This window comes from Camponotus vicinus, unplaced genomic scaffold, assembly GCF_025532165.1.
Source record: "Camponotus vicinus isolate PSW18456_S1 unplaced genomic scaffold, iyCamVici1.0 SCAF_6, whole genome shotgun sequence".
Taxonomy (NCBI): domain Eukaryota; kingdom Metazoa; phylum Arthropoda; class Insecta; order Hymenoptera; family Formicidae; genus Camponotus; species Camponotus vicinus.
The window spans coordinates 14,532,918-14,557,311 of NW_028141978.1; the positions used below are offsets into that span (position 1 = coordinate 14,532,918).

At 36.3% G+C, this 24,394-nt stretch overlaps 2 protein-coding genes across 11 annotated transcripts in view; one reads left to right on the plus strand and one right to left on the minus strand.

Moving 5' to 3' along the window:
* The window catches only part of Nlg-5 (neuroligin 5), a 254,643-nt gene that overhangs the window by 185,715 nt on the left and 44,534 nt on the right, over positions 1 to 24,394 (plus strand). For 8 of the 9 annotated variants that reach the window (XM_083101777.1, XM_083101771.1, XM_083101772.1 and 5 more), the window contains one exon: positions 17,184 to 17,794. In XM_083101777.1, coding sequence (XP_082957903.1) covers positions 17,561 to 17,794 — 234 coding nt within the window. In that variant the 5' untranslated portion in view covers positions 17,184 to 17,560. Of the gene's footprint in view, positions 1 to 3,767; positions 3,833 to 4,727; positions 4,916 to 17,183; positions 17,795 to 24,394 lie in introns of those variants that run through there. The other variant, XM_083101778.1, reaches the window with a different exon arrangement.
* On the minus strand, positions 1,230 to 9,881 carry Ap-1mu (adaptor protein complex 1, mu subunit). Of its 2 annotated transcripts, none has more exons than XM_083101785.1 (2): positions 9,564 to 9,881; positions 1,230 to 3,174 (listed from the first exon to the last, which is right to left on the minus strand). In XM_083101785.1, the coding sequence occupies exon 2, from the start codon at positions 3,161 to 3,163 to the stop codon at positions 1,895 to 1,897; it is 1,269 nt and encodes a 422-aa protein (XP_082957911.1). In that variant the 5' UTR covers positions 3,164 to 3,174; positions 9,564 to 9,881; the 3' UTR covers positions 1,230 to 1,894. The 2 variants fall into 2 exon arrangements, with proteins under 2 accessions (XP_082957911.1, XP_082957910.1); XM_083101784.1 differs by lacking the exon at positions 9,564 to 9,881 and adding an exon at positions 3,556 to 3,694.

A 24,394-nucleotide genomic window follows, 5' to 3' on the forward strand; every position in this document is an offset into this window, starting at 1 on the left:
CAATTATATTGTTGAGTGAAAAATTACACCTAACAATTATATAAATGTTACTTGGGGTTTGCTGGGACAGTTTATATGTATAATATATATTTAAAAAAATAAAATTCAAGATCATATTTTAAATATATCGATATTTCTCTTCATGGCTGCCACCTTGAATTTAAATTTTGATAGTAAATTTAAATCAGCACCCTCGAAAACCTATAAAATTGTCTTCGTATGATACGCATCTCTTTTGGGAGAGTCGGAGGGTTAATTAAAATAATTACATAATAATAAATTTAGAAAACTACGATAACAAATTTCTTAGCTAAAAAATTACTCGCGACACGTCTTATACAATCGGCTGCTAAAAAGTCCCTCGCGTCAAACCGGGGATTCTCGGGGCTACTTGGAACACATTGCACGCGCACGCGGACCCGCTAATTCACTCGTAACAACTCCCCTTTACCCATTTCCAAGCCGATTACTATCTATACAGCAACCGAACATTACCATCGTTATCTACCCGTCGCATTCCGGCGCGCCGTAATGCAGCTCGTAACAGGGTGGGCGGACCGAAGGTGGGAGATAAAAAAGAAAGGGGTGGAAAAAAAAGGGAGAGAAAAATTCGTTCGGTACTGCCGATGAATACGAGATAAGCATGCGAACGTCATTCTTTTCTTGATACGAGGTACCTGGACCACGAAGACGTCACTTATCGCGATAGTGGAGAGAGAGAGAGAGAGAGAGAGAGAGAGAGAGAGAGAAAAAGAAAGAGGGAGGGAGAGAGAGATTTTTTTCCTCTCGTGGTCCATTCCTCCCGATTCGCGTCGCGCGCGCGCAAACGTATGAAATTCTGTGCGAGCGAGTACCGTGCTTTGGCGAGAGAGACTACTGATTTCCATAAAATTATTACACGCCCGTGCGCGTTCATGCCAAAAAAATTTGCATACCGCGAGCATTTTATAGGGCGAGGGAAAGGGGCTGAAATAAAAAGTTGTCGGCTTCCACCATTTCGCTCTAATCGCGTTTTTCCCTTAACTATGACACGAGTTCTCTTTTCCTTTCTGTTTGTCTCGTTGAAATATTTATCATTTTATACTCGCATCGACAAATGTTTATGCCATTCCATTGGCCAAGCAGTCTTCGATTTTCCGAGGAATGGGAATCCTTACGGTAGCCGGTATTGTGTTGCAACTAAAAGGAGTAAAAATGCGGTAGAAATGATATAAAAAAACTATTTTTTTAAGTATATCATTTATATATTCTTTTAAAAATTTAATATATTTTTGTTATTTTACATGTATCGACATAAACCTAGTACTATATTACGATTATTAAACATGATGTTGAAATACATTTAATCTTTATTTGTATAATACTATTTAAAGTTTTAAATTAACCGTTTGTAAATTCGCTTTGTCAAAGAAAAATATTATAAAATAAATTGCCGATATATTTACATGATCCCGATGTAAAGTTGCAGTTGTTTTATTAGACGCTGTTATAACGTTATCGTATTTAAAAAATAAATTGAGAAATATATAAAGTTTATTCTACCAATATCGAATGGGAAAACCCATTTGGATGAAATAAGATTCTTAAAATATGAATCAATCTCAAATGTAAAATGTCCGTTAAAAGAGAATATTTTCACCATATTATCCTGTTTTAGAGAAATATTAAAAAGCGCGGAACGTGCAGAATGAATGTGAAATTTATTGAAACCAAGAGATAATATTCGAAAATCCAATTTGTTCCTGCATCATATTCCGCGTCATTTTTCCATCATATGGCATTGAAATGGTAAACGATTACCGTCAATTCTAATCTGCTGTCGAGCGTTCGACTAATCCTCGTATTCGGGCATAATGCCCGAGATTCTGATATCATCCACCCCGTTGTCAATTAGCTAATTCGTCCGCAGCTGGTAATCTCCATTCTGTGTAATATAACGCACCCAAGGCAAGGCCTGATAACCGCTCTTCTCGATGATCTTCAAATATCGCACTTGAATGCCGGACGTAGTGAAATACGGTATCTCGAACTTCACCTGTATAGGCGGTTTGCCCTCGACATCTTCCCCGACGACCGACGGCAAACCAAAGTGCGCTCTCATGAGATACTCCTTGCCACCGGGAAAAGACTTGATGATCCAAGTGATGGCGCTCTGCTCGGGCGAGTACTTGACGCTGCCAATTGTGGTCTTAAACTTGGGCGAGTCGGCATCGTTGGGCACTGGAATCACGATCTCCACGTTGTTCGCTGTCGAACGACGCTTGAATTGCGACCGCGCCTTTATCATATATTCCACTCGACTGTGAGCGTGCCGCTCGATCACAGATTCGATCCAGATCAGAGGTTTCACATGTGTGTTCAGTCTATATGACATCAGCTCGAACTCACCATCTGGTGGAATGAACGAGATCGTACGATCGTTTTCAAAACGTGACAGCCTGACGCACTGATGAAACTTGACATCTTCCAGTTCCACTGATTTAGACTTCCCACGTCCCGTTGATTCAAACAGGACCTTATCGTTGAGACCCAGCCTCAATTCTGGCATTCCTGACAAATAGACTCTCATCTTTATGGCACCAACGATCTCCGAGCTTAAGACATTTCCGTTGGCATTCGCCAAAAGATTCACCGATTCTATTACATCAAGAAAGACTTCATTCTTGCGATATTTGATGCCCTCTGATCGCCAAGAGACAGCATTGGTCACTGCCATAGGAATCCTAGGTTGAATTTCCAGTTTGTGACCCTCTTGAGTAATATATTCCTGCAGAATCTTACTATCGGTGGTTTGAGGGTAGCCAAAATCCAACAATTCATCTAGGAGCTCATAAATAACGACAAAGTTGTCTCGTATACTTTCCTCCTCTAATTCTTTGAAATATTCTTGCATGACGTGCACCACTTTATGCAAGAATACAAATACCAGGGATATGTTTGCATTTTTCTTCGTAGTGGACACGATGTACAGATTGTTATATTTTATATATGCATATGTGCATTCCGGTGTCTGAATGATGGGAGTAAGATTACCTTCCTCCTCGCGTTCCATCACAAGTGACATAAACTTTTCTATGACACCAGTCTCGATGTCGCCACGATAGTTTCGTGAGATCAACACCTTGCCCTTTACATCCAAGATGTATATTGCTGACGTCGACATCTTGTCTCAGACTGCACATACAAACAAGAAAAGAAAGATGTTAGTAATATTATATTCATACCTTCAAATTTTCTTAAAAAATATAAATAAATGAAATATATTTTCTTCGTACAAATTTATTACAAATGCATAATTATCGTAATAATCAAGACGGTTAAACGTAGTTGACATTAGCTTAATACTTGAACATTTAGGTTATGATGACCAAAATAAGAATTTCAAATTAAAGTTTGCGAGATTTGCGAAAATAATTTGCAATTTGTCAAGAATGAATTATGTATATTACGTGGAAATCAGGATGATATTAAAAGACCTAGCCAAAATTTAAAGTTTATACATCGAAGTCTTAGTACATGAGATAAGAAGCATCCTTAAAAAGTATCGATATTCACCTTGACGTACAATATCCTTCCTAAGAGTACTTGCGTATCGTTTCATTTAGAAACGACAACTTTCAGTAAAATTGAAACGATAAAAAGAACGAAATCGCCACCTCACACTTTCGGACTGCCACTGTGGACTATCGAGAAGTTCGCGAGTTGCTCAGTGCGCGACACGCGCGCCACGCGCATGCGTCAGCGACTAACTTCACACGACATATTGACCGCGATGCTACGAGCCGTCGAAATGTCGTGAAATAGAGATGCTCGGCGAAATTTTATCATTAAGGTATGATTAATTCATTTAGAGACTATTTACTAGCGCATTTGATTAAATATTAATTTATATTAGCGTACAGAGAAATAATAATGAAGATTAATTCTTTAAGTGAATACTTTATAGAATCATGATGAAAGTCTAAATTACTACGTGTATGTATGTACAATGCTATCATATTAAAGTATGTAATCCGTCCAAATATTTTACAGAAATATTTTAGAATTATATATTTTTATTTCGCTTTTATTTATATATTTTTAATTTATATTTTATTTATCTTTATTTTTTAATTCTGAAAGAAGAAAAAGGATTTAAAGAAAGATTTAAATCTTAAGAAGAAATTACGTATAAAATCAAATATAAATACATATAATTATATATCTTTATATATATTTTGTTTTCTTTTCTGGTATAATCACTGCTTCTGTATGTACAAAAAGAATAATAAAGAAAATTATAAATTGAAAAATAATAAAAACAAGAATTTTGCGTTATTTTTTTATTTTTTCAGAAAAAATAAAATTTGAAAAAGTGAAAAATGCTTATATATAAATATATAAATTTATATATGAATATATAAATATTTGGACGATTAAATATAAAATAGATGGTCGATTTCTCACTTTTTTAAATTTTCATTTAAAAAACTAAAAAAAATAATGCAAATTATTCTTCTAATTATTTTTCAATTATTTTTCTTCTATATTTTTTTCTCCCTGTATATACAGTACCAATTAAAAATATTGCATTACTTACAAACACAGGGAAACGATTATTTTAATGAACATATATATAAATATTATTAATATATAAATATTATTAATTTATATTATTTAATATTGTAAAAATTAAAAAGTATAACAAATAATAACAAAAATATGAAATTTTTAATTCTTCGAAATAGCCTCCTAGACCCTCTCAATCATCGGATCCGATAAAACTATTGTGGGATAAACTTGATAGAAGTGTCCGAAAAATGAGACCTATTAATCAAAAACAATTGTAGGAATATTGCAAACGTGCTGGATCAAATATATCAATAACAATTTTTAAAAAATTGAAGAATGCCAAAGATATGTTATAGTGTTAAAGGTAAAGAAATTTTGATTATTTTGAAAAATGAAAAGTTTCACATTTTTATTATTTGTCATGATTTTAATCTTTATGACATTATTATAAAGCATAAGATATAATTTGATAATATTGATCTATAATACTATTTTTATTTATTAAAGTGATGCAATACTTTTGACTAGAGTACTATAGAAATTTTGCAAAAAAAAGAAAACATATATACATATTTTATATAATTATTTATATATATTTGATTAAGGACTTTCTTTTCCGAGAGAGAATATCAATTAAACTACGTCCGTTAATCTCAGCTTATTCGAGCGAATACAAATATTTCTAAAATAGCGCTTAATACAGCAACGAAGGTAAATCCGATCTAAGGCATTTTAATCTGTACTCCGTGTTTCACGAAACATTAAATCCTACTTGAAGCCGTTTCGTAGAAAGCGCGCTGTATTTCCAGCAAAGTAGCGCCTTCCGACATTAAGATTCTATACAACTGGAAGTCATTTAATCTCGGCGGAAGATTTCAGCGCGCCGGCTACTCCACGAAGGAGAAACGATAGCATATTGTAGGATATTCCGTGCACAGTTTGTGAAAATAGAAAATAAAGAGAGAGTGTTGCAAGGCAAATTCGACAAATAAGAATCGCGCGCTTTTCTCATCGAAGTGAGCTTTTCGCAGATTTATATTATATAAACTGCTCGAGAGATTTATAAATAAATAAATCGACAAAATGCGTACTAAAATAGATTGCGCATTTCTTAGCTTTTTATTCGTATATATTTAAAAAAGGACCAAGTTAATTTTTCTTTTTTCATGACAAACGATACAAATTGAAAAGGTCAAATGAATTAAATGTCGCAGAACGCGATAACGCGATATCTTCGAATTTTTCGCGAATTAAAATTTCAACTCGCGACACGAAGATGCCGAAATTTCGTATAAATATCTCTCAAGTCGTAAACAACTCGTGCGCTCGCCTCGCCAACGCTCAGTGCAAGTATCGATTTTCTAGCGTTGTCGAATATGCCGATAGACGCGATGGTATCGGCTGCATTAAACCGACTGTAAATACACGTCGATAGTGATTGCTGGCTTACAGATTCTGCCGAAATAAAATGCTCTCGCGCGTTTCCCCGAAAAGCACCGACATGCGTGACATGTCGCATTGCGTCGCGCGATATAAAAGCGCATTGACATGCAGGACGTGGGCCACTGCAGTTTCATAAACTATTGATACTTACTATCCCTCCTCTCTCTCTTTTCTCCCGTTATTATAATCGATATATAACACGATATTGCTTGTAAAAATATTGCCGTCCAGAAAAAGCAAACGAAAAAGACCATTACATACGTACGTTGTCTGTGCGCGTAATTCGACGTTCGATTCTGATCGAACATCACGACGAATCGTGGTGGTGTTTTGCGCGCTCGCTTTTGCGTTAAAAACGCGATTTTGTGCCCGGCGCGTAAAAGCTCGGTCTCGCCTAATCGATTTAACGTTTATAACAGGCATCGAAAGGCGCGCTATCCGAAAATTACCGCTGTAGTCGTTCAACTATTCACCAGCGGTCGGTCCAACCATGTTATCTGCGGTCAGCGTGACGTACTCCCATTAAGTACTTCGATCGCGCTTATTTTCACTCGTAGAGATGCGACCAGTGAAGTTTCCGCGGTTTTGTAGCTGAACTATATACAGGGTGTCCCATTTTAATGTCCCACCCCAAATAACATTCTTATTTTTAATTTTAGAAAAAGATGTTTCAGACAAAAGTTGTATGGTTTCAAGGGGGACATAAGGTGGTGTCATTAGTTTGACCTTGAATAGTTACTTGAAGGTCACGTGAAGGCCACTTTCAATTTTTTAAATGGAATCGCCTACTTTTTATTACATATTCTTGCAGCTCATCTCGAGAGCTTTCCAAAACACTATAATTAAGTTAGTTTTCATTAAGTACTTTCAAAGTTATGAGGCTTGAAATCATTTCTTAATTTTACATAAACCGTAAAATATCTTGTAAAATATTCATTTTTCGATTATCTTACCTTAATACTTTTATGTACAAAATAATGAGAGGAATCAATTAGTGTAAAGAAAACACATAGTTGTTTTTAAGAAAAAATATGTAATTTGCAATTAACAATTCCATATTTTTTCTTAAAAACAACTATGTGTTTTCTTTACACCAATTGATTCCTCTCATTATTTTGTACATAAAAGTATTAAGGTAAGATAATCGAAAAATGAATATTTTACAAGATATTTTACGGTTTATGTAAAATTAAGAAATGATTTCAAGCCTCATAACTCGGAAAGTACTTAATGAAAACTAACTTAATTATAGTGTTTTGGAAAGCTCTCGAGATGAGCTGCAAGAATATGCAATAAAAGTAGGCAGTTCCGTTTAAAAAATTGAAGGTGACCTTTATGTGACCTTCAAGTAACTATTCAAGGTCAAACTAATGACACCACCTTATGTCCCCCTTGTAACCATACAACTTTTGTCTGAAACATCTTTTTCTAAAATTAAAAATAAGAAAGTTATTTGGAGTGGGACATTAAAATGGGACACCCTGTATATAATAACTGAAAGAATCATGTGTAGAGATGTAAAAAATGGTTTTTTTTCTAATAGAAAATAAACGTTGAAAAAAACATTTTTTCAGTGGGAAGAAAGAAATTTGATTTTTTCATTATTCTTTTAATACAACATTATTTTTCCTCGTAGTTTTTTGTTAATGTAATAAAAAACTCTAGGATTCTTATATTTTTAATTTATCTTTTTTCAAAAGCAATTTCAATGAATTAACACCATATTTTCAGTTAAGTGTAATAATAAAAATTTTTATTATACATGAGAGAAAATAAATGTTGGTATAACTGAAAATTTTCCGAATTATCGTGTTGATATTATTTTCGTTGCAGAAATCTCTTCTCTTAATGCATTAAAATTATTTATAAAAAAATTAATTAAAAATACAAATATTTTTATTATGTTAAAATAGCGAATGTTAAAGTACGTTTTGAAAAATTACAAACTTTGTTTTTCTGTCTACAATAAAGGTAATTCATTTAAATTCAATGTTAATTTATTTTCGAAAAATTTGCTTAATTAAAAACAGTAATTACATAACTATGCAATCAATTCGAATGCGGTATACATTTAAAATAGTGATAGATAATGCAAATTTATCATCTAAAAAATAAAAAAATTAACTTGTAATAATTAAAACATAATAATGTTAAATATCAGAGAAATAAAATTAAAAAAAAACGAAGCTTGTTTTTTCTATTCATATCTCTAATGATGTATATATGTATATATATGTATACATGATTAGAGATATAAATAGAATAAACAACTGGGAATATGTTTAAATTAAAATAAAAAAGAATTAAAATAAAAAAATAATAGGTGTTAGTAATAAAATTGCTATATACGTATATGAATGATACGCTGGTATTTTTAAGACTATTACATGTTGCATAAAAAATAAAAGAAAGAATTAATTATTGGCACAATTTTCGAAAAAGCAGATAATGCATTGTATACAATGTCGATAATCAGAGTTTAAAAACCATATACATATATATGTATATATCGCGACGGTTTTTAAATTCTAATTGTCGACATCGTATATAATGCACAATCTGCTTTTTCGAAAAAAATCGTGTCAATAATTAATTCTTTCTCTTATTTTTTTATACAACATTATTACTTTTTTATTTTAATTAAATATATATGCTCGGTTATAAAATTAAATCAACGCAAAAACGGGATTTACAATGATGATAGCAAACATAAACAATCATTTCTCCTACCAGATTTAAATTTTTGATAAAAAGAATAATAAAATTATTTCAAAGCAGTTTTTGTTAGGGCAAATTAATTTTAATCGGCTCATCAAAATTTATGCTATAAAAAAATCGTGATGATATTTCCGGATTAAGCGCGACGGCTGGTGAAATTGAAGACCCATCTAATGAATACATTAATGAACAATGAGTGGTGTCGACCTATGCGTTCACGCGTGTGATCAAGTTGCCTCGGCTGTTTTAGCATAAAATATTGAACAGATACGGATCGCATGGGGTGTCGGCGATCGTATTCATCCAAATGTGTTTGCTCGATAAACAGCTCCCAGTATTTAGGAAAACAGGCTTGTCCCGGCGCGAATGTCCTCTTGTCGAATCCCGATTTCCTATTTTCAATTGAATTTTAGCTCGCCGCAAAGCACTGCCTGCTAATAAATATTTCATATCGATCTCTGACCGCATCAATGAATATTATTATACAGGAGTGAAATCCGTGCATGCATGCTTTCTGGGAGATTTGTTAACAATAATAAAATAAATAATAAAATATATCAAAAATTAATAAATTGGTGATTTTTAATCGACATAGTCGTAATATCAGTATGATATCGATAATCTTCCCATTAATATGATATTAATACCGTTTATACGCGAGTAATATATTGTTGAAATATTACTTGAATATAATTCGGCGAACATTTTTCATTCTCTCGGCACCAACGTCTAAACAACATTTCCTCTTTCGAGGAACTAACAGCACTTTCCGACCGTGAATTAATCATGAGCTTGGAAATCATTCGTCGCGCATGGCTTATGCATCCGACGTCGACCAGGAGAATATTTACCGTGGTGCACGATCGGGCTGCACCGAACCGCGTACTGTTTGCAGCAAATTCCATGAGAGATTCCATTGTAATTGAACGAGGCTGACTCGATTAGAAAGTCAAATCATCGGCAGGTAGAGAGATGGGGAGTTCTTTCGCGAATGCCGCCTTCGTAAGTCACTCCGTTCTTGTTCCCTCTTTCTCGCTCGCCTCCCTCAGACGCTTGATGTTGAATCGAAGTACAGAGAATGGTGATGTTTCAGATGTATCTCCTCTCGTATTCATTCCAGCTCAAACAAATAATTTCAAGAAATTTAGAAAATCCTTGAGTTTGTAAATTACTAGTCGGTGATGTTTAAAAGCAGAAAACTTGACAGAAATCTTGAAAAATGGAATTATCTCCGGAAGCGCTACTGGTATTAATTTAACGTAATGGCTGTAATAATACACCGGTACAAATAATGTAACAAGAAATTTACGTAATCCGATGCTGTAATTTAATAATAAAAAGGAATTTTTATTTCTCAACATATGCATATATATTATTAAAATTTGCAGAATGATTTAAAAGTTATTTAAGATAAATACTTCTCAAATTTTAACTTTAAAGATAAATATCTTGATACATTCAAGATACATTATAGAGAAAAATTCCTTGTCGAAACATTTTACATACACATACACATATACACATATACATGTATCGTAAAACAAAAGTTTTTATTTTTTATATTATTGAATTATAGCATCGAATTACATAGGTTTTTTTTTGCACATTTGTACCGACGTATTATTACAGACATTAAAGCCGATAATATTTACCATTCTGGAAACAATTCCATTTTTCAGGATTCTGTCGAGTTTCCTGTTTTTTAACAGCATCAATAATTTGCGCAAACTCGAGGACTTTCTAAATTTGTAACGAGCAGTTACATATTTTTCTTAAAAACAATATGTTTTCTTTAAATTACCTAATTTCCTCTCATCATTTTGTGCATAAAATGTGAGGTGAAATAATTAAAAAATGAATATTTTACGAAATATTTCATAGTTTACATACATATCAAATCATATCAGTTTATATACATATCAAATTATAACAAATTAAAATATATATATAAAATAATATATGTAAAATATATACGAAATAATATATATAATAATAAATATAATAAAAATAATAAAAAATAATATATATAATATATATAAAATATCTCAAACTCTCTCTATTCAATTTTTAACTATCCTATTCTTACAATTTTTTACGCTGAATATTGCGAGGAATTGATTTATATAAAAAAAAAATTAGAGCGATTCCATTAAAAAAAAACTAGATTAATCTTCAAAAAAAGTTAAAATTTAAAAAAGAGATTGTCTTTTTTCAAAATCCTATCAATTTTATCTGAAACATTTATCGTTATAAAACACATTATAAAATATTATTTGAAACATCCTCTGTGTATATATTTGTTATTTTTCAAAACTAAATTTTTGCAAAAACATTTCGTAATGATATATAGGATGTTACGCATGAAAATTCCGAAGATAATATCTGTGTAAGCGTAAAATAATAAATTGTACTCGATTTAATAGGCATTAATGGATATTAATTATTTTCGTTATATCCAGGCGAACGCGAGCGTAAATGACGAATGATGTTTGCAAGACGGATTTCAAAACAGCCGGATTGGCTGACTTGAAAAATGACGGGGCTATGCGTGGAAAACCGCCGTAATAGCGAACGTAGCTTCGTCGATATCAATTTCTTTCGCTTGATTCTCGCGGATGAAACGTCAAACCGAAGATAAAGTGGTGCTGTACAAGGCCGCCTTGCGCTCGCGCTAGTTATATTACCGCACGTCTGTTTCCGGAGCCGCGCGGAATCCTCCGGGAAACGGTGAACGTTATATCGGGAGGCGAAAGTTAGAGCCGCCTGGGGGATCGGTACGACCGATAATTGGGGCTTGAATTAAATTAGTCCCGGTTCTCCGTTCCACCGTTGAATGACTGAAAGTCTCGCGCCCGTTGCTCGCGCGATAACCAAATTGACCCACGTTGGCCGATCTAATCGCGATTATCGATCACCGCTCTTACGCCGAGATTTCATTAGGATCGATATCGCTCTATCGATTAAATCGGTTAGGCAAGATGCATAATGGATATTCAGCAATCGCACGTGAGCCCGATAACGACTGAATTCCCCTTTGACCTCGCTTCTCTTCTATCGCGAACCCCACGTACAGTTGCGATAATAACACAGGTCTACAAAAAATGAGGTCATGATTGTTGTTGGGCAGCTGGGGGTCATTTCCGAAGTAATTTTCTGCGTAGAATCCGAATCCGAGGTCAGAATTGGCCCATCACGTCAGGATTTTGAGATATTTGAGGTTATATACTCGAAAAATGGCTTTTTGGGCTACCTTTGAGGTTATGTACAGGACGCATAAAATTGTTTAGCTCTTTTCTTCTAATTGCATCATTTAGTACTACTCTTTCCCTTCAAAATGAGCTGTCGAATGGTCATCTACGATTTTTCCTTGCAAAGTTACGGCCATTTTAAGATGACATAATGAATTCCAAACCCTGCGCCGTTATAGCCCAACAACCTCATGAGCATTCACATTAAACCTGTAAACTTTGAACTATAAACCCGAAAACCTGGACTGAAAACTGTATATGTGGGTTTGATGGAGAATCTGAAATCAGATTCCAGATCAGCGACCCCAAAAATCCATGTTTTCAGTTCTCAGTTCAAATTTGAGCGAAATTAAAATTTTTGTCCACCATATTGGATCCGCCATCTTGAATTTTCAAAATCTGATTTCAGATTCTCCATCAAACCCACATATACAGTTTTCAGCCCAGGTTTTCGGGTTTATAGTTCAAAGTTTACAGGTTTAATGTGAATGCTCATGAGGTTGTTGGGCTATAACGGCGCAGGGTTTGGAATTCATCATGTCATCTTAAAATGGCCGTAACTTTGCAAGGAAAAATCGTAGATGACCATTCGACAGCTCATTTTGAAGGGAAAGAGTAGTACTAAATGATGCAATTAGAAGAAAAGAGCTAAAAAATTTTGTGCGTCCTGTACATAACCTCAAAAGTAGCCCAAAAAGCCATTTTTCGAGTATATAACCTCAAATATCTCAAAATCCTGACGTGATGGGACAATTCTGACCTCGGATTCGGATTCTACGCAGAGAATTACTTCGGAAATGACCCCCAGCTGCCCAACAACAAAACCTTGTAGACCTGTGTAATTCTTGCGCGAGGTGGATTTTCATCCGAGCGCAATCCAAAAACAAACGTAAATTGCGGTATCATAATGAAGGGCGGAGAGAGATCTCTCCGAGATTTGCGAGAAATAAAATCGGAGCCGGAACTTTATCTCTCTTTCCTGGATTGGAAACTTTGGAAAATCACAGTTGTAATTTATCGTAAAAACTTATCCCCCGGCGGCAATACCATATCTATTATCCTCGGCGAATCTTCGAATTTCAACGAAAACACATTGTCGAGGTCCATCGCTAAGAATGCGAGATATGACGCGCAATGACGCCAAAAGTCACCGTATATCTCTCGTCCCGCTTGTTGCCATCCATTTACGTTAAATAAATCATATTACATAATAACGTGCCGAGTTATAACGTATCGCGACATCGAAACGCATCCGCGCCGAGTAAATGGATTTACTTAAAAGTTTAATAATACAAGCTATAATATATGTGCCCGCTGGCTAGGAAGTTACAGCGGAAATCCATTAAAAGAGCGATGATGAAATTTAACGAAATAATTAAAAGAATAATGATCCGTGCGCTCGTCTGTGGGAAATTACAGCTCGGGAATATTCGAATGCGACGAAGAAAGGCGAAAGGAAAAAACCAATTTTCAAGCAAGATCTGTCTTTACAATCGAGCAAGTTTAAAAAAAAAAGAAAAGAAAATCTATTTAGTTTGTATCCTCGAGTAATCTCTCGCACAATTCGCTTTCTAATTAATTTGTTTCCCGTCAACTTTGAATTTGCAACGACGGCGTACGGAAAAGAAAACTGTCGACTGACGTGATTCGAGCGGACGGCGCCAATCACCATCTGGGATAATGTAGTCGCGATTAAAAATTTAAATCAGCCATTGGCGGCGATATCGTTAACGGACAGGAAAGTTTAGGTGGAGCGATCCAACGGCGCTAAACCCTAAAGCGGAAACGAGAGGAGTGGGGGTGAGGGGGAGAGGAAGTGGCGAGGACGGGGCTGGAAACCAGAGGGAAACGGTTGATCAGCGAGATGTCCTGCGGGGAGATAAGTTTCTCGGTGCAATCAGTGCCCCGCTATCTCCATCCTCCCGCAATCCTTCGTGTCTCGTTCGTCCTCGCTCTTCAACCACCTTGTCCTGTCTCCAGCACTCTCGCCGCAGCTCTCAGCCTCGCTTCTCTTCTTTCACGCCCACGACAATGCGGGACTTAAGATAATACGGCGCTTGCAATGCCGGTTTATTCACGTGGGAGGCTCAACTTGACTTAACACTGCAAAGCGAAAGGCGTTTGTGAGAACCGATATAATTTTCAGTGAATTAAATTTTTCGACTCGAACAGCGATTAATAAGAGGCTTACACATATTAATTTTTTTTTATTTTCTATTTAAATCTATTTTTTATTTATATTAATTATTTAAATCTATCGATACATTTGTATATAATTAACGAAAAAATGGAGACAATTCGAAGCATTGTTTAATATTTAACTATTCTCTAAATATAAATATTGAATTTAGAGTTTGAGATGTATAAGGATAAATGTGAATTTAATTATGGCCGCGATCAGCATAGCGATTAATATAATTAGCATAGTGATTAATGTAATTATATTAGAGATTTATATTTTATGTTTACTTTTTTCTATTCTACTTATCAAATTCCATTAAATACATTTGCATACGATTAATAAGACAGAAGGAGGATTTTTTTCTTTAATATGCATCTAATAATTCTCTAAATATATAAATATTGAATTTAGAGTTTGGGATGTAAGGATAAATTCGAATTTAATTATAGCCGCGATTTCAACAATGGCAGATTCGATTTATTTAATGGCCGAGCTTTGCGTCGATCGTGCGGCGGGATTAATTAATAAAGTGATTGATTCGGTTAAACGCATTAATCGTACATTCGCGCGCGACCGGACCGGCAAATTCCATAAATTCGAAAACTGCCATTCGATCGGATCGCGTCCGTTCATCAGCCGAACGGATTCACCGCAAAACCGGACGCGGTATCAAATGGATCAACGATTTAAAAAAAAAGAAATTGACGAATGGCGCAATCGGCGTTAGCGCGATTCGTTTGCATTGATAGGCCTATAATTATAAGCCTGAACAAAAGCCCGCTCTCATGCGGGCGTTGGCTTTGCCTGAAAAGATTTGATAGATTTTATCGCGGAACATATTCCCGGTCATCCCAGATCATTGAATAAGATAAAGAAATTCTCGTATTCGCGCTTAAAAATCGTGATACCCGTGACAAGTAATTCTAATTTACAATTAAGAAATTAATAAGACCCTCGCGTAAATCACAATTTTTTTAAATTTCGCGGGCTAACAAAAGTCAAACGCAGGACGATAGTCAGTTTCAATCTCGAAAGCGATTTCTTGAGATTTATTTACACTTGATAGAAAATCAAGAGAAATTCATGCTCCGTGCACAATTAATTGATTTTAGAGGATCGATTTCAGAGGTTTTAGAGGAAAAACTAAGGTCCGTATTTATAGTCGTGATTCTGCTGAGAAACTCAGCTAAAATTAATCTTGAGATGTGATACGGTTTAATAAATGAATCTTAAGAATCGATATGATATTCATTTATAATCTCGATTCAATAGAGATACTCAGAGGAAGTTTGTCTTGAGATGCAGCTTGAGCTATGTTCATTGCATTTCAATAATCGATACTTGAGAAAAGATCATACGTGTACATATTAATAGTCTTTAGATTTCGTATCAGCTAAGATTTGAGTCGGGAAAAATTGCGTATCACTCAAGTGTGGTTCGAAGGTGACTTGAGGAAAAGTTGACAGAATTTATAAAATAATTTACACAGATTAATCATCAATTGATTCATAGAAGTACGTTTATATTGCAGTTTAATAATATATAAGTGTACCTAATAATAAAAAAGTAATATAATAAATAAATAAATATATAAATAAAATAAATAATATAATATAAATAATTAATATATGATTAATATAAGTAATATAAATAATATTTTTACTTCATAGTAAAGAAGCACTAATAGTGAAAATATTTTTATTACAAAATTTTTAACAATGTACAGGTTAATTAAAATGAATTGGATTGAAAATTATGAACAATATGATATTTATGAAAATTATGATCAATATGATATACATGAGGAATTACGCGAACGTTTACCAAAACGTTATATTAGAGATGCACGAAATCCCTTCGAATGGTGGTCTGAAGAGGAATTTATTAAGAGATACAGATATAATAAGATACAGATATAATTAGATTATATATAATAATTACCTTTTCATTAATATAAGTGCTAGCATTGAAAGCAGATGCAATCTTGAGCCATGCTTCTTGCTTGGCTTTAATGGAACTGCCATCCGTTTTTTTATTTTCAATAACATGTTTGTACTTGACCATGCATTCAAGTAAAAACTTTTTTTTCAAAAGATGTAAAATTTTTCTTTTTTTGTACCGATGACATTCTGTCACTTTTGTATTCACTTATGACACTTATTTAAAAAAAGGTTACTCAAACAAGCGCGTATCGCTGCTTTAATCAATATTTTAAATCTCAAGACGAATTTCATGTGAGTAATTATTCCATTTTTCAATTGAATACAGTCTCAAGTGATCTTTAATCAAAATGTAACTATTGAACCGTTCGTATCTCAAGACACAAAACTCCAATCTGAGTATCTCATCTGATACGTTCTTGAGACGAGACTCGAGAAACGACTATAAAAATACGGGCCTAAGTTTCTTGAAACTGACGCATTACCGTCCTGCGTCTGTCTCTTATTAAACCGCGAATTTTAAAAAAAATTGTGATTCACATGGGAGATTTATTAATCACTTAATTGTTAATTCACGCCGATTAAAGATAGTGTTATTATTGATATACAGGATGTCTTATAATAAGTAGGATAAAATGGGTCCCTTATTATGGGACATCTTGTATATTCGTAGAAAATGAGAAGTGTCGTCGAGGTGTAAAATGTCTAAATAAGTCAGAGTAGTCGCTCGATAAAAAACTCGGGTTTGAGTCTTGATTCAGCGACTTCGTCTCGATATTTTTCTCGCTTACGCTTCTTCAGAGGTTTATCAAAATTAGATCTCAAATTGAGATTTATTTATACTTGAAGCAAACAACAAAAAATTCATGCCTCGTGCACAATTAATCAGTTTCAAAGGAAAACATTAATTTTCTTTGAAACTGACGTACTGCCATCCTGCGTCTGGCGCTTATTAGCCCGTGAAATTAAAAAAAAAAATCGTAATTCTAATTTATCTCCCTCGTCTCTTTGACGAGCGCGCAAAAATTTTCTTATTACCGAAACTAAACTGGCGGAGCCCTTGCGAATGTTTTGCTATATCGAATTCTCGCTTGTTTGCAGAGACGTCCCGAGACTGCTGCAGTAATGGAGGCCCGGCCGTTTCCCAACTTTCTTATTCAAGATGTTTTGAGAGTAATTTAACTTGGACTCCGGCCGAAGAGTGGCAGTTTCAGCACGCCGGAGGCGTGGGGAACAACATCGAGGCTCTCCTCGAGATAAAACGCGCGGAAGGAAAGTGACTACCGTGATGCGGGACCTCGGCGTGGCAAAGTTCGTGTTCCATTCGTCGCGAACGAATTAGGAAAAGCCTCTACCGACAGAACGGCCCTCGTCCCCCGGCCGATTCCGACCGGTTGCCCTGTCCGATACCGACGACCAAGGTCGCCGTACGGTTATGCTAGTGGCGTCGCTTCAGGTGGCCGCCAGCAAATGCTGTCATGCCGCTGCCATGCCAGCCGGCGGCCCGCATCTGGCCGCTGGTCGCAACTCACTGTCAGTCGTGGACCCAGATCAGATTACGGAGCCGCTACTATCCGCGCGTGGGACTCGCGCTACTGCTCGTCCTGTTAACTCTGACCGGTCGCGGTCGCGCGGCTTCCTCTCAACCTGTGACTCGTTACGCCTCGCGCATCGTCGAGACGAAGAGCGGACAGATACGTGGAATACTTCAGGTATGTGTATCGATTCTTCTTGCTAGAGAGGGAGGGGATGGCGAGGAGAAGCAGGACGAGAAGGAGGAGAACGATGCGGAGTGCAGGGGTGGGAGGCGGGGGGGAGGGGTATCGAGCGATGAACCATTCCCCGGCAGGATTTGGGTATCCCTGCAGGTGGAACGGACACGTAGTAGAGCCTGTTCGGACACGGATTCGGCCCGTTGTAAATGGCGGATCGTGATTCGCGGTACGTCGCTGTTTCCGCGGCGCGCGCGGCAAAAGGAGAGATTTATTGCTGGATTGACCCTGCGGGGGAACCAGAATTTTTCTCCGCTCGGTCGGTATCGCTCGCGGAGTAACATCGATTATTCGTGACAACGTGTCATTTTTTTTATTATTCTAAAATTCGAATTTTTCATGCAAAGTGAAGACGTATCTTTCACGCGCGAAAAAAAGAGGCAAAAAAGCGGGCTCTTTCATCTTCTCCTTGCATTGAGTTTTGATGAATCGCTATAAAATGAAGTTAAACGACGATATCTCGACGGGAATCGATCGCAATTCCTCGCATAGGTCAATTCTCGCTATTTACAGAGGGAACGAGGGGTAGTTATACGATAGTAGAAATGATAACACGAATATTTGAATACTATGTGTGTACAGGATAATATCTTGGAGATGAATTAATCTCTCGTGCTGCGATTCATGTGCGAAATGTGAATCAATTTCGGTCAAGAGCTGTGTGCACATGCATCCAGTTAAATATCTCATTAGCTAATAATCGAAATAATAATTATGGTAACGCTGACGAAGAATTCTTTACTGGAAATATTCCTCTAGCAATCATATAAATTAATATTATTTTTTATTTTAATAATTTGTTGGTTTATTGAAGCTGGTTTTATATATAATAATAATAATATATAAACATTAGAATTGTATCATATAAAATTGAATTAAAATTGTATTATATAAATTTAATAATTAGAGATTTGGCTCAAGTAATCAAAAAATTAAAAAGAAAATGGCATATAAATTAATATTATTTTTTATTTTAATAATTTGTTGGTTTATTGAAGCTGGTTTTATATATAATAATAATAATATATAAACATTAGAATTGTATTATATAAAATTAAATTAAAATTGTATTATATAAATTTAATAATTAGAGATTTGGCTCAAGTAATCAAAAAATTAAAAAGAAAATGGCATAAGAGCCAACGCGCGGTAGTTGGAGCGCAGAGAAGCAACAACACTTCTTTCTTTTTTCAATATTATATAATAATTTATTAAATAAAATTGTATTATATAAAATTTCTATCTTATACGATTCAATTATTCCTCGTCCCTTGTGAAACAAATTCTTTGTTAATCGTGCCTTTTCACATCAAAGAAAGCAATGGGTATTGTTTTCATTCTTGACATTTAGAATCGGACTATCTTCGCTCTTAGTGAATTTTTTACAACCCACTCTGCACTTTTTTATCATTTGACTTTTGTTTCTATAATAATTTTATCCAATTTTTCACAAAACTTGTTCGCATATTTATCGTTGCTTAATAAACGCTTCCATGACAAGACAAAACAAACACGTCGCACAAAACAGGTTCGAATATAAACTGCACTGAATCAATACTGATAAAACTTAATAGAGACGTAGTTAAAGATTAATACGAGAGACTTCAAGTGACGAAAGATAGGCGCTGTTTGGGCACGTTTTATAAAATTAGTCCTAAAACTTTACAGCCAGACCGTGTATCGTGTATATCGAATAATTCTCTCTCGAAATTAAAATGTTTAATGTCGCACGAGTAACGCATGAAATTTTTAATCGCGCATAAAACTATCGCGAAATGCATTCGGCACAAACAGGAGCCGTGCTTAATGCTCTCTCATTAACATCCCGAGAAACATTAGTGCGCACCGGCGCATTAAATCTTACCGCCCAATTATTTCCACGCTGTACTGTCTTCCCGCCATCTCTTAAATTTGATCGCGTCGCCATATATTCCTGTACTCTCTCCTCCGTATTTCACTTTCTCCCCTTCTCTCCCTTTCCGTCTCTTTTTCTCATTACTTTTTCCGTCCAATCTAACTCGTCGAGTGTCCGACATCCTTTCCTTTTTTTTCCCTCCTCTTCTCATTGCCCAGAGACGTACTCTTTCATTAAATGCGTTACTGTCCTCCTATCACTCCCGCAAACTTTGCAGACCTTCTTCCTCCCCCTGTCGTCAGTTTCTCTCCGCTCTCTTTTACCATCCCGTTAACTTATTACCGCATCTAAATCTTGCTGTCGACCCGACGTTGAAACTTCCTTTTGCTTGTTAAGTATCTTTGCCGATAGCTTTTATATCCCTCTTGCATTTCTTTTTTTTTTTACCGCGCTATAGCACTCTAATTAACTGCGAATACGCGGTCAGAGGGAACTCGTTAGCTTTTCCAGCGTACGTTCTCACAGTTAACTATACATTTTCTCAAAAGAATGTGTTTCTCGTCAAGCGGTACAGTACAAATAAATTACGAGCGAATGGAAACAAGCTCTCGTTGCACGACTGGAAATTTCGCGATCGGAATTAAAGCAATCAGATCTGAAATGACGTAGAGCGGAAAAATCCAAGCGTTTTATTTTCCGTCTATTTCTTTCCAATACACACTCTGTGTGTAGCTGGCGCGGAAACTAAAAGCGGTTCGATATTCCAATGGTTCCAACGACAGCGAAATTTTTCCAGGAGACAATCCAGCTGGCAGCTCGTCTATCGCGACCAGAGCATTTTCACAACGCCGATCAGTCAGAGCGGACAAGACCGTTTTGACATTTACTGCGGCATTCGCTACGCCGGATGGGAGACATCAATTACGTCTAATAGATATTCATATCGACAAGAGGCGGATCGATGGACGTCCGATGATTCTCTCCCGTGGCGACGAATTTAAAGTATCCGCGGACGGGATATCGCGGATATCATGGCTTTACGTCGTCTCAAATAAATATTCACAACCGCAGAATCGAGCCAAATTGACGGATATTGCTCGGATATCAATTCGGAATCGTGCCGGACAATAATGCGAAAGTATAAGCTTTTATCTCCGCGTGTTATATATTTAACTTTCGAACATTTGACGCTGCGCATTCATCGCCCCGCTCGTTTGAAAAGAGACTGCGAACGTTAATTAAATCCAATTGCTCCTATCGTGGAATTTCATCTCCGCGCTCTTGTCATGCGTAGTATTAGAGAGACGCGTATACAAATTATATGCAGTATTAGTCGACAATATTGCATCACCACTCAAAAAGTATAGAGAAAAAGAAAGATAAAGAGAACATTAAACGATTAAATTGTTCACTTTTTCCTCCTAACTGTTTGATTCATGTTTAAAATAAATTATGAAAGGTGTGTTATTTATTATTCGATTTCTAAAATTAGTCAATATGCAATTATTATAATACTTGTTTTGATATTATTATATTAAAATGTGTTATGCGTTATTTTAATGTAGTTCTAAATGCGGTTCTAATGCATTTTAAACAGTTTCCATATGTTAAGGTTAAGGGGATCCCTCATTGAACGGCAAACTCTTACACGATTACAGCGCCCTCATCTAATCCTCATCCCGTATCTTTCTCTATCACGTTATTTATAAAGAAGATGCACTGCTTTTTCCACTCTACTTTACCGATATTTCAGGTACATACGGATTGAAATTTTCGAAAAAATGCCATTTATTAGGCAATTAAATTCAGTTTTTATAGTTCGACAATGCTCTACGGTGCAGTACAAAATCGTGAAAGTTATTGTTTTATGCATAAAAGCTATAAAACTTTTATAAGAAGTAAATAAAATTTATACAAGTACTAATATTTGTACAAGTTGACAGCTCTCATGTTGATTTAAGAAGTCGATAAATAAAAATGTAATTTTATACTTATTCTTTTTCTCAATATAAAATCTCATACTGTATAGAGTTTTCACATGTCTGTTTGCGTATATACTTCAATTCTGGGGAAAGATTTTTAATTCTATACAGGCAATAAAAAATGACACACTTCCGAAAATTACGGCGTTTTTGTCGATAAAACAGACGACTTTAGGATTCCCTTAAGAAGTCGATAAATAAAAATGTAATTTTATACTTATTCCTTTTCTCAATATAAAATCTCATACTGTATAGAGTTTTCATGTGTCCATTTGCGTGTATACTTCAATCCTGGAGAAAGATTTTTAATTCTATACAGGCAATAAAAAATGACACACTTCCGAAAATTATGGTGTTTTTGTCGGTAAAAAGATACGCTTGAGGGATCCCTTTAATAATATACGTAAATATATTATCTATATATTTCTTCTCTCTACAATTGTGGGAGTACTTTTGCAACATGCTATAATCAAATATCAGTAATAATTAAAAAGAAATTATGTCAAGAATGCCAAGGATATATGCGGCAATATTGAAAGGGAGGCTATTTTGCAGAATCAAAAATTTAATATTTGTATTGTTATTAGTTACAATTTTTAATTTTTACGATATTAAAATATAAAGTGAATAATGAAATGTAATTTATAAATGCCTTTGTTCATTAAAGTAACCTCTCCGTTTCTAATGCAATACTTTTGACCGCTGCGTGTACACAAATCTTACAGATTCTCGAGACCCATCTTTCGCTCCTCATTTTGCCGGTATATACGCGGTTTCCACGCACAAGAGGAGAAAACCGCGAAAGAGGGATGCCCGTATAATCCGCGAATTGAAACATCCGCGCGGATCAGACGCAGGCAGAGAGAGAAAGAGAGAGAGAAAGATAGTCGCTTTGGCGGGAATTGCGGATCCGCAATTTACCGGCCCTTTTTTCGTCCCGACGGTCCCCGGGTGGATGGATGGATAACGAGAAAACTTTTTCGCTCAGAACGCCTCGTGGCCTTTACATTACGTCGTAACGTGCCGCACAACTCACGCTTGTCGTTTTTTGTTCGCGCTCGCGCTCGGTCCATTTCGCGCGATCGAGCGCAATACGTTTCGCCGGAGGAAAAACATTGCTCTGTCAAACGCGCGAGCCACGACTACAGCCAGACAGCCCTCTCTCTCTCTCTCTCTCTCGTTCTTCCCCTCGTGATGTATAAGCAGAATCGTTTTGCATATTGCCGGCCGCGTCTCGCAGGACGGCAATAACGAACCGATCGCCGATTGAATGTCTTGCGATCGATTAATATCGCGTAGCGCCCGAGATACGTGCGTTCATTTATTATCACACGGAATATATTAACCGGGATATACCGGGACCCGTTTCGGAGAATATATTTATTAACTTCCCCCTCCCCCCCCACCCCACCCCGTCCTTACGAAACAGAGTTTAGCTAGGATATTGAACTTTGTATGGCAAATTGCACGGCAATTTCTGAGCCGAGATATCTGAATCAATCTGATTCGTATATCACCCTTATCGAAATTATGCCGTCTTCCATCTCGGCATCGGAAACTGATGGTAATCCTGTGTGTTAAACCCGCTCGGGGATGTATATGTAACGTACGTGCTAAAACTGGAAAATGGAAATGTTTCTCATTTATTTATGCAAGTTTCTCGACGATGAGTAAAATCGCGTTAATTGCGCTTTTACATATTTCATCCTCAGAGAGAGGGAGAGTGAGACGCGAGAAAAAAATTATTTATAGGTGCGCATTTTAATACGGTTACCGCGCGCGCGCGGCTGTTACGAATTTTCTCCATATTTCGCGAAAGCTGAAGCGCGTACGTTTGAAGCGCTTTACAAATTCCCGCTTCTCCCCCCCCCCTCCTCCGCCCCCGCCTCCTTCCCACGCGCACGCGACGTATAAAATAATTCACCGCGAAACTACATCTACATGATATCCCCATCGCCGGGAATTTCCTTTTCGCGTCGGCGGCCCGATTGGCATTGCAAATGCATTAATGCACGGTCTCACCTGCGTTCGTCAATTTGCCTTTGTTGCCGGGAAACCTCTCTCCTCCCGTCATCGCCGAAATTTCAATCTTGGAAATATTCCTCCGGGGACCGAGAAATACCGATCCGCATTCTTTTTTCCTCCCTTCTTCGTCGCTTCTCCCTTCTTCTTCCACGCTCTCTCTGTTATAAACGCGCCGGAAACGTCGCTCTTTACGGCCTCATTTGCTATAATAAATCTCCCTCTAGATTCTAATCGGCAATTCGCTCGACTAAATGCAACTTTACGGTCGTTTGCGGTTCACGTTCCTTACGTTCGCCGTCTTTATGTCACGCGGATGCGACAAAAACCTCCCTGTCTGTTTTCAGTAGGCGAGGGATTCGCCGGCGAAACAGCCGCTTTCGCGAGACTTTGAGGCTTAATAAATTTTTTCCTTTTTTTTTTTACATTTATGTGCCCCATAACTCATTGAGGGACACACTGTCGCCAGCAAAAGCTTCCGCGCGACCGTTATTGGTCGCTCGGACCGTGTGTGCACGCTGACGTAAATCCTCCGTATCTTCGCCATTTTTCCGCTCGACTTCCTTTGTCGCGCGCACATAATTTATTACGCCTCTAAATTTACGTAATTTATCGTCCTGTTTAAATCATCTCCGAAATTTTTGCAACAAACGGTATAATTTTTGCCCCTCGGTCTAGATA

What these genes read in the sequence shown, in the direction of transcription:
- Ap-1mu (XM_083101785.1), bottom strand. Translation starts at nt 3,163, where the DNA reads ATGTCGACGTCAGCAATATACATCTTGGATGTAAAGGGCAAGGTGTTG.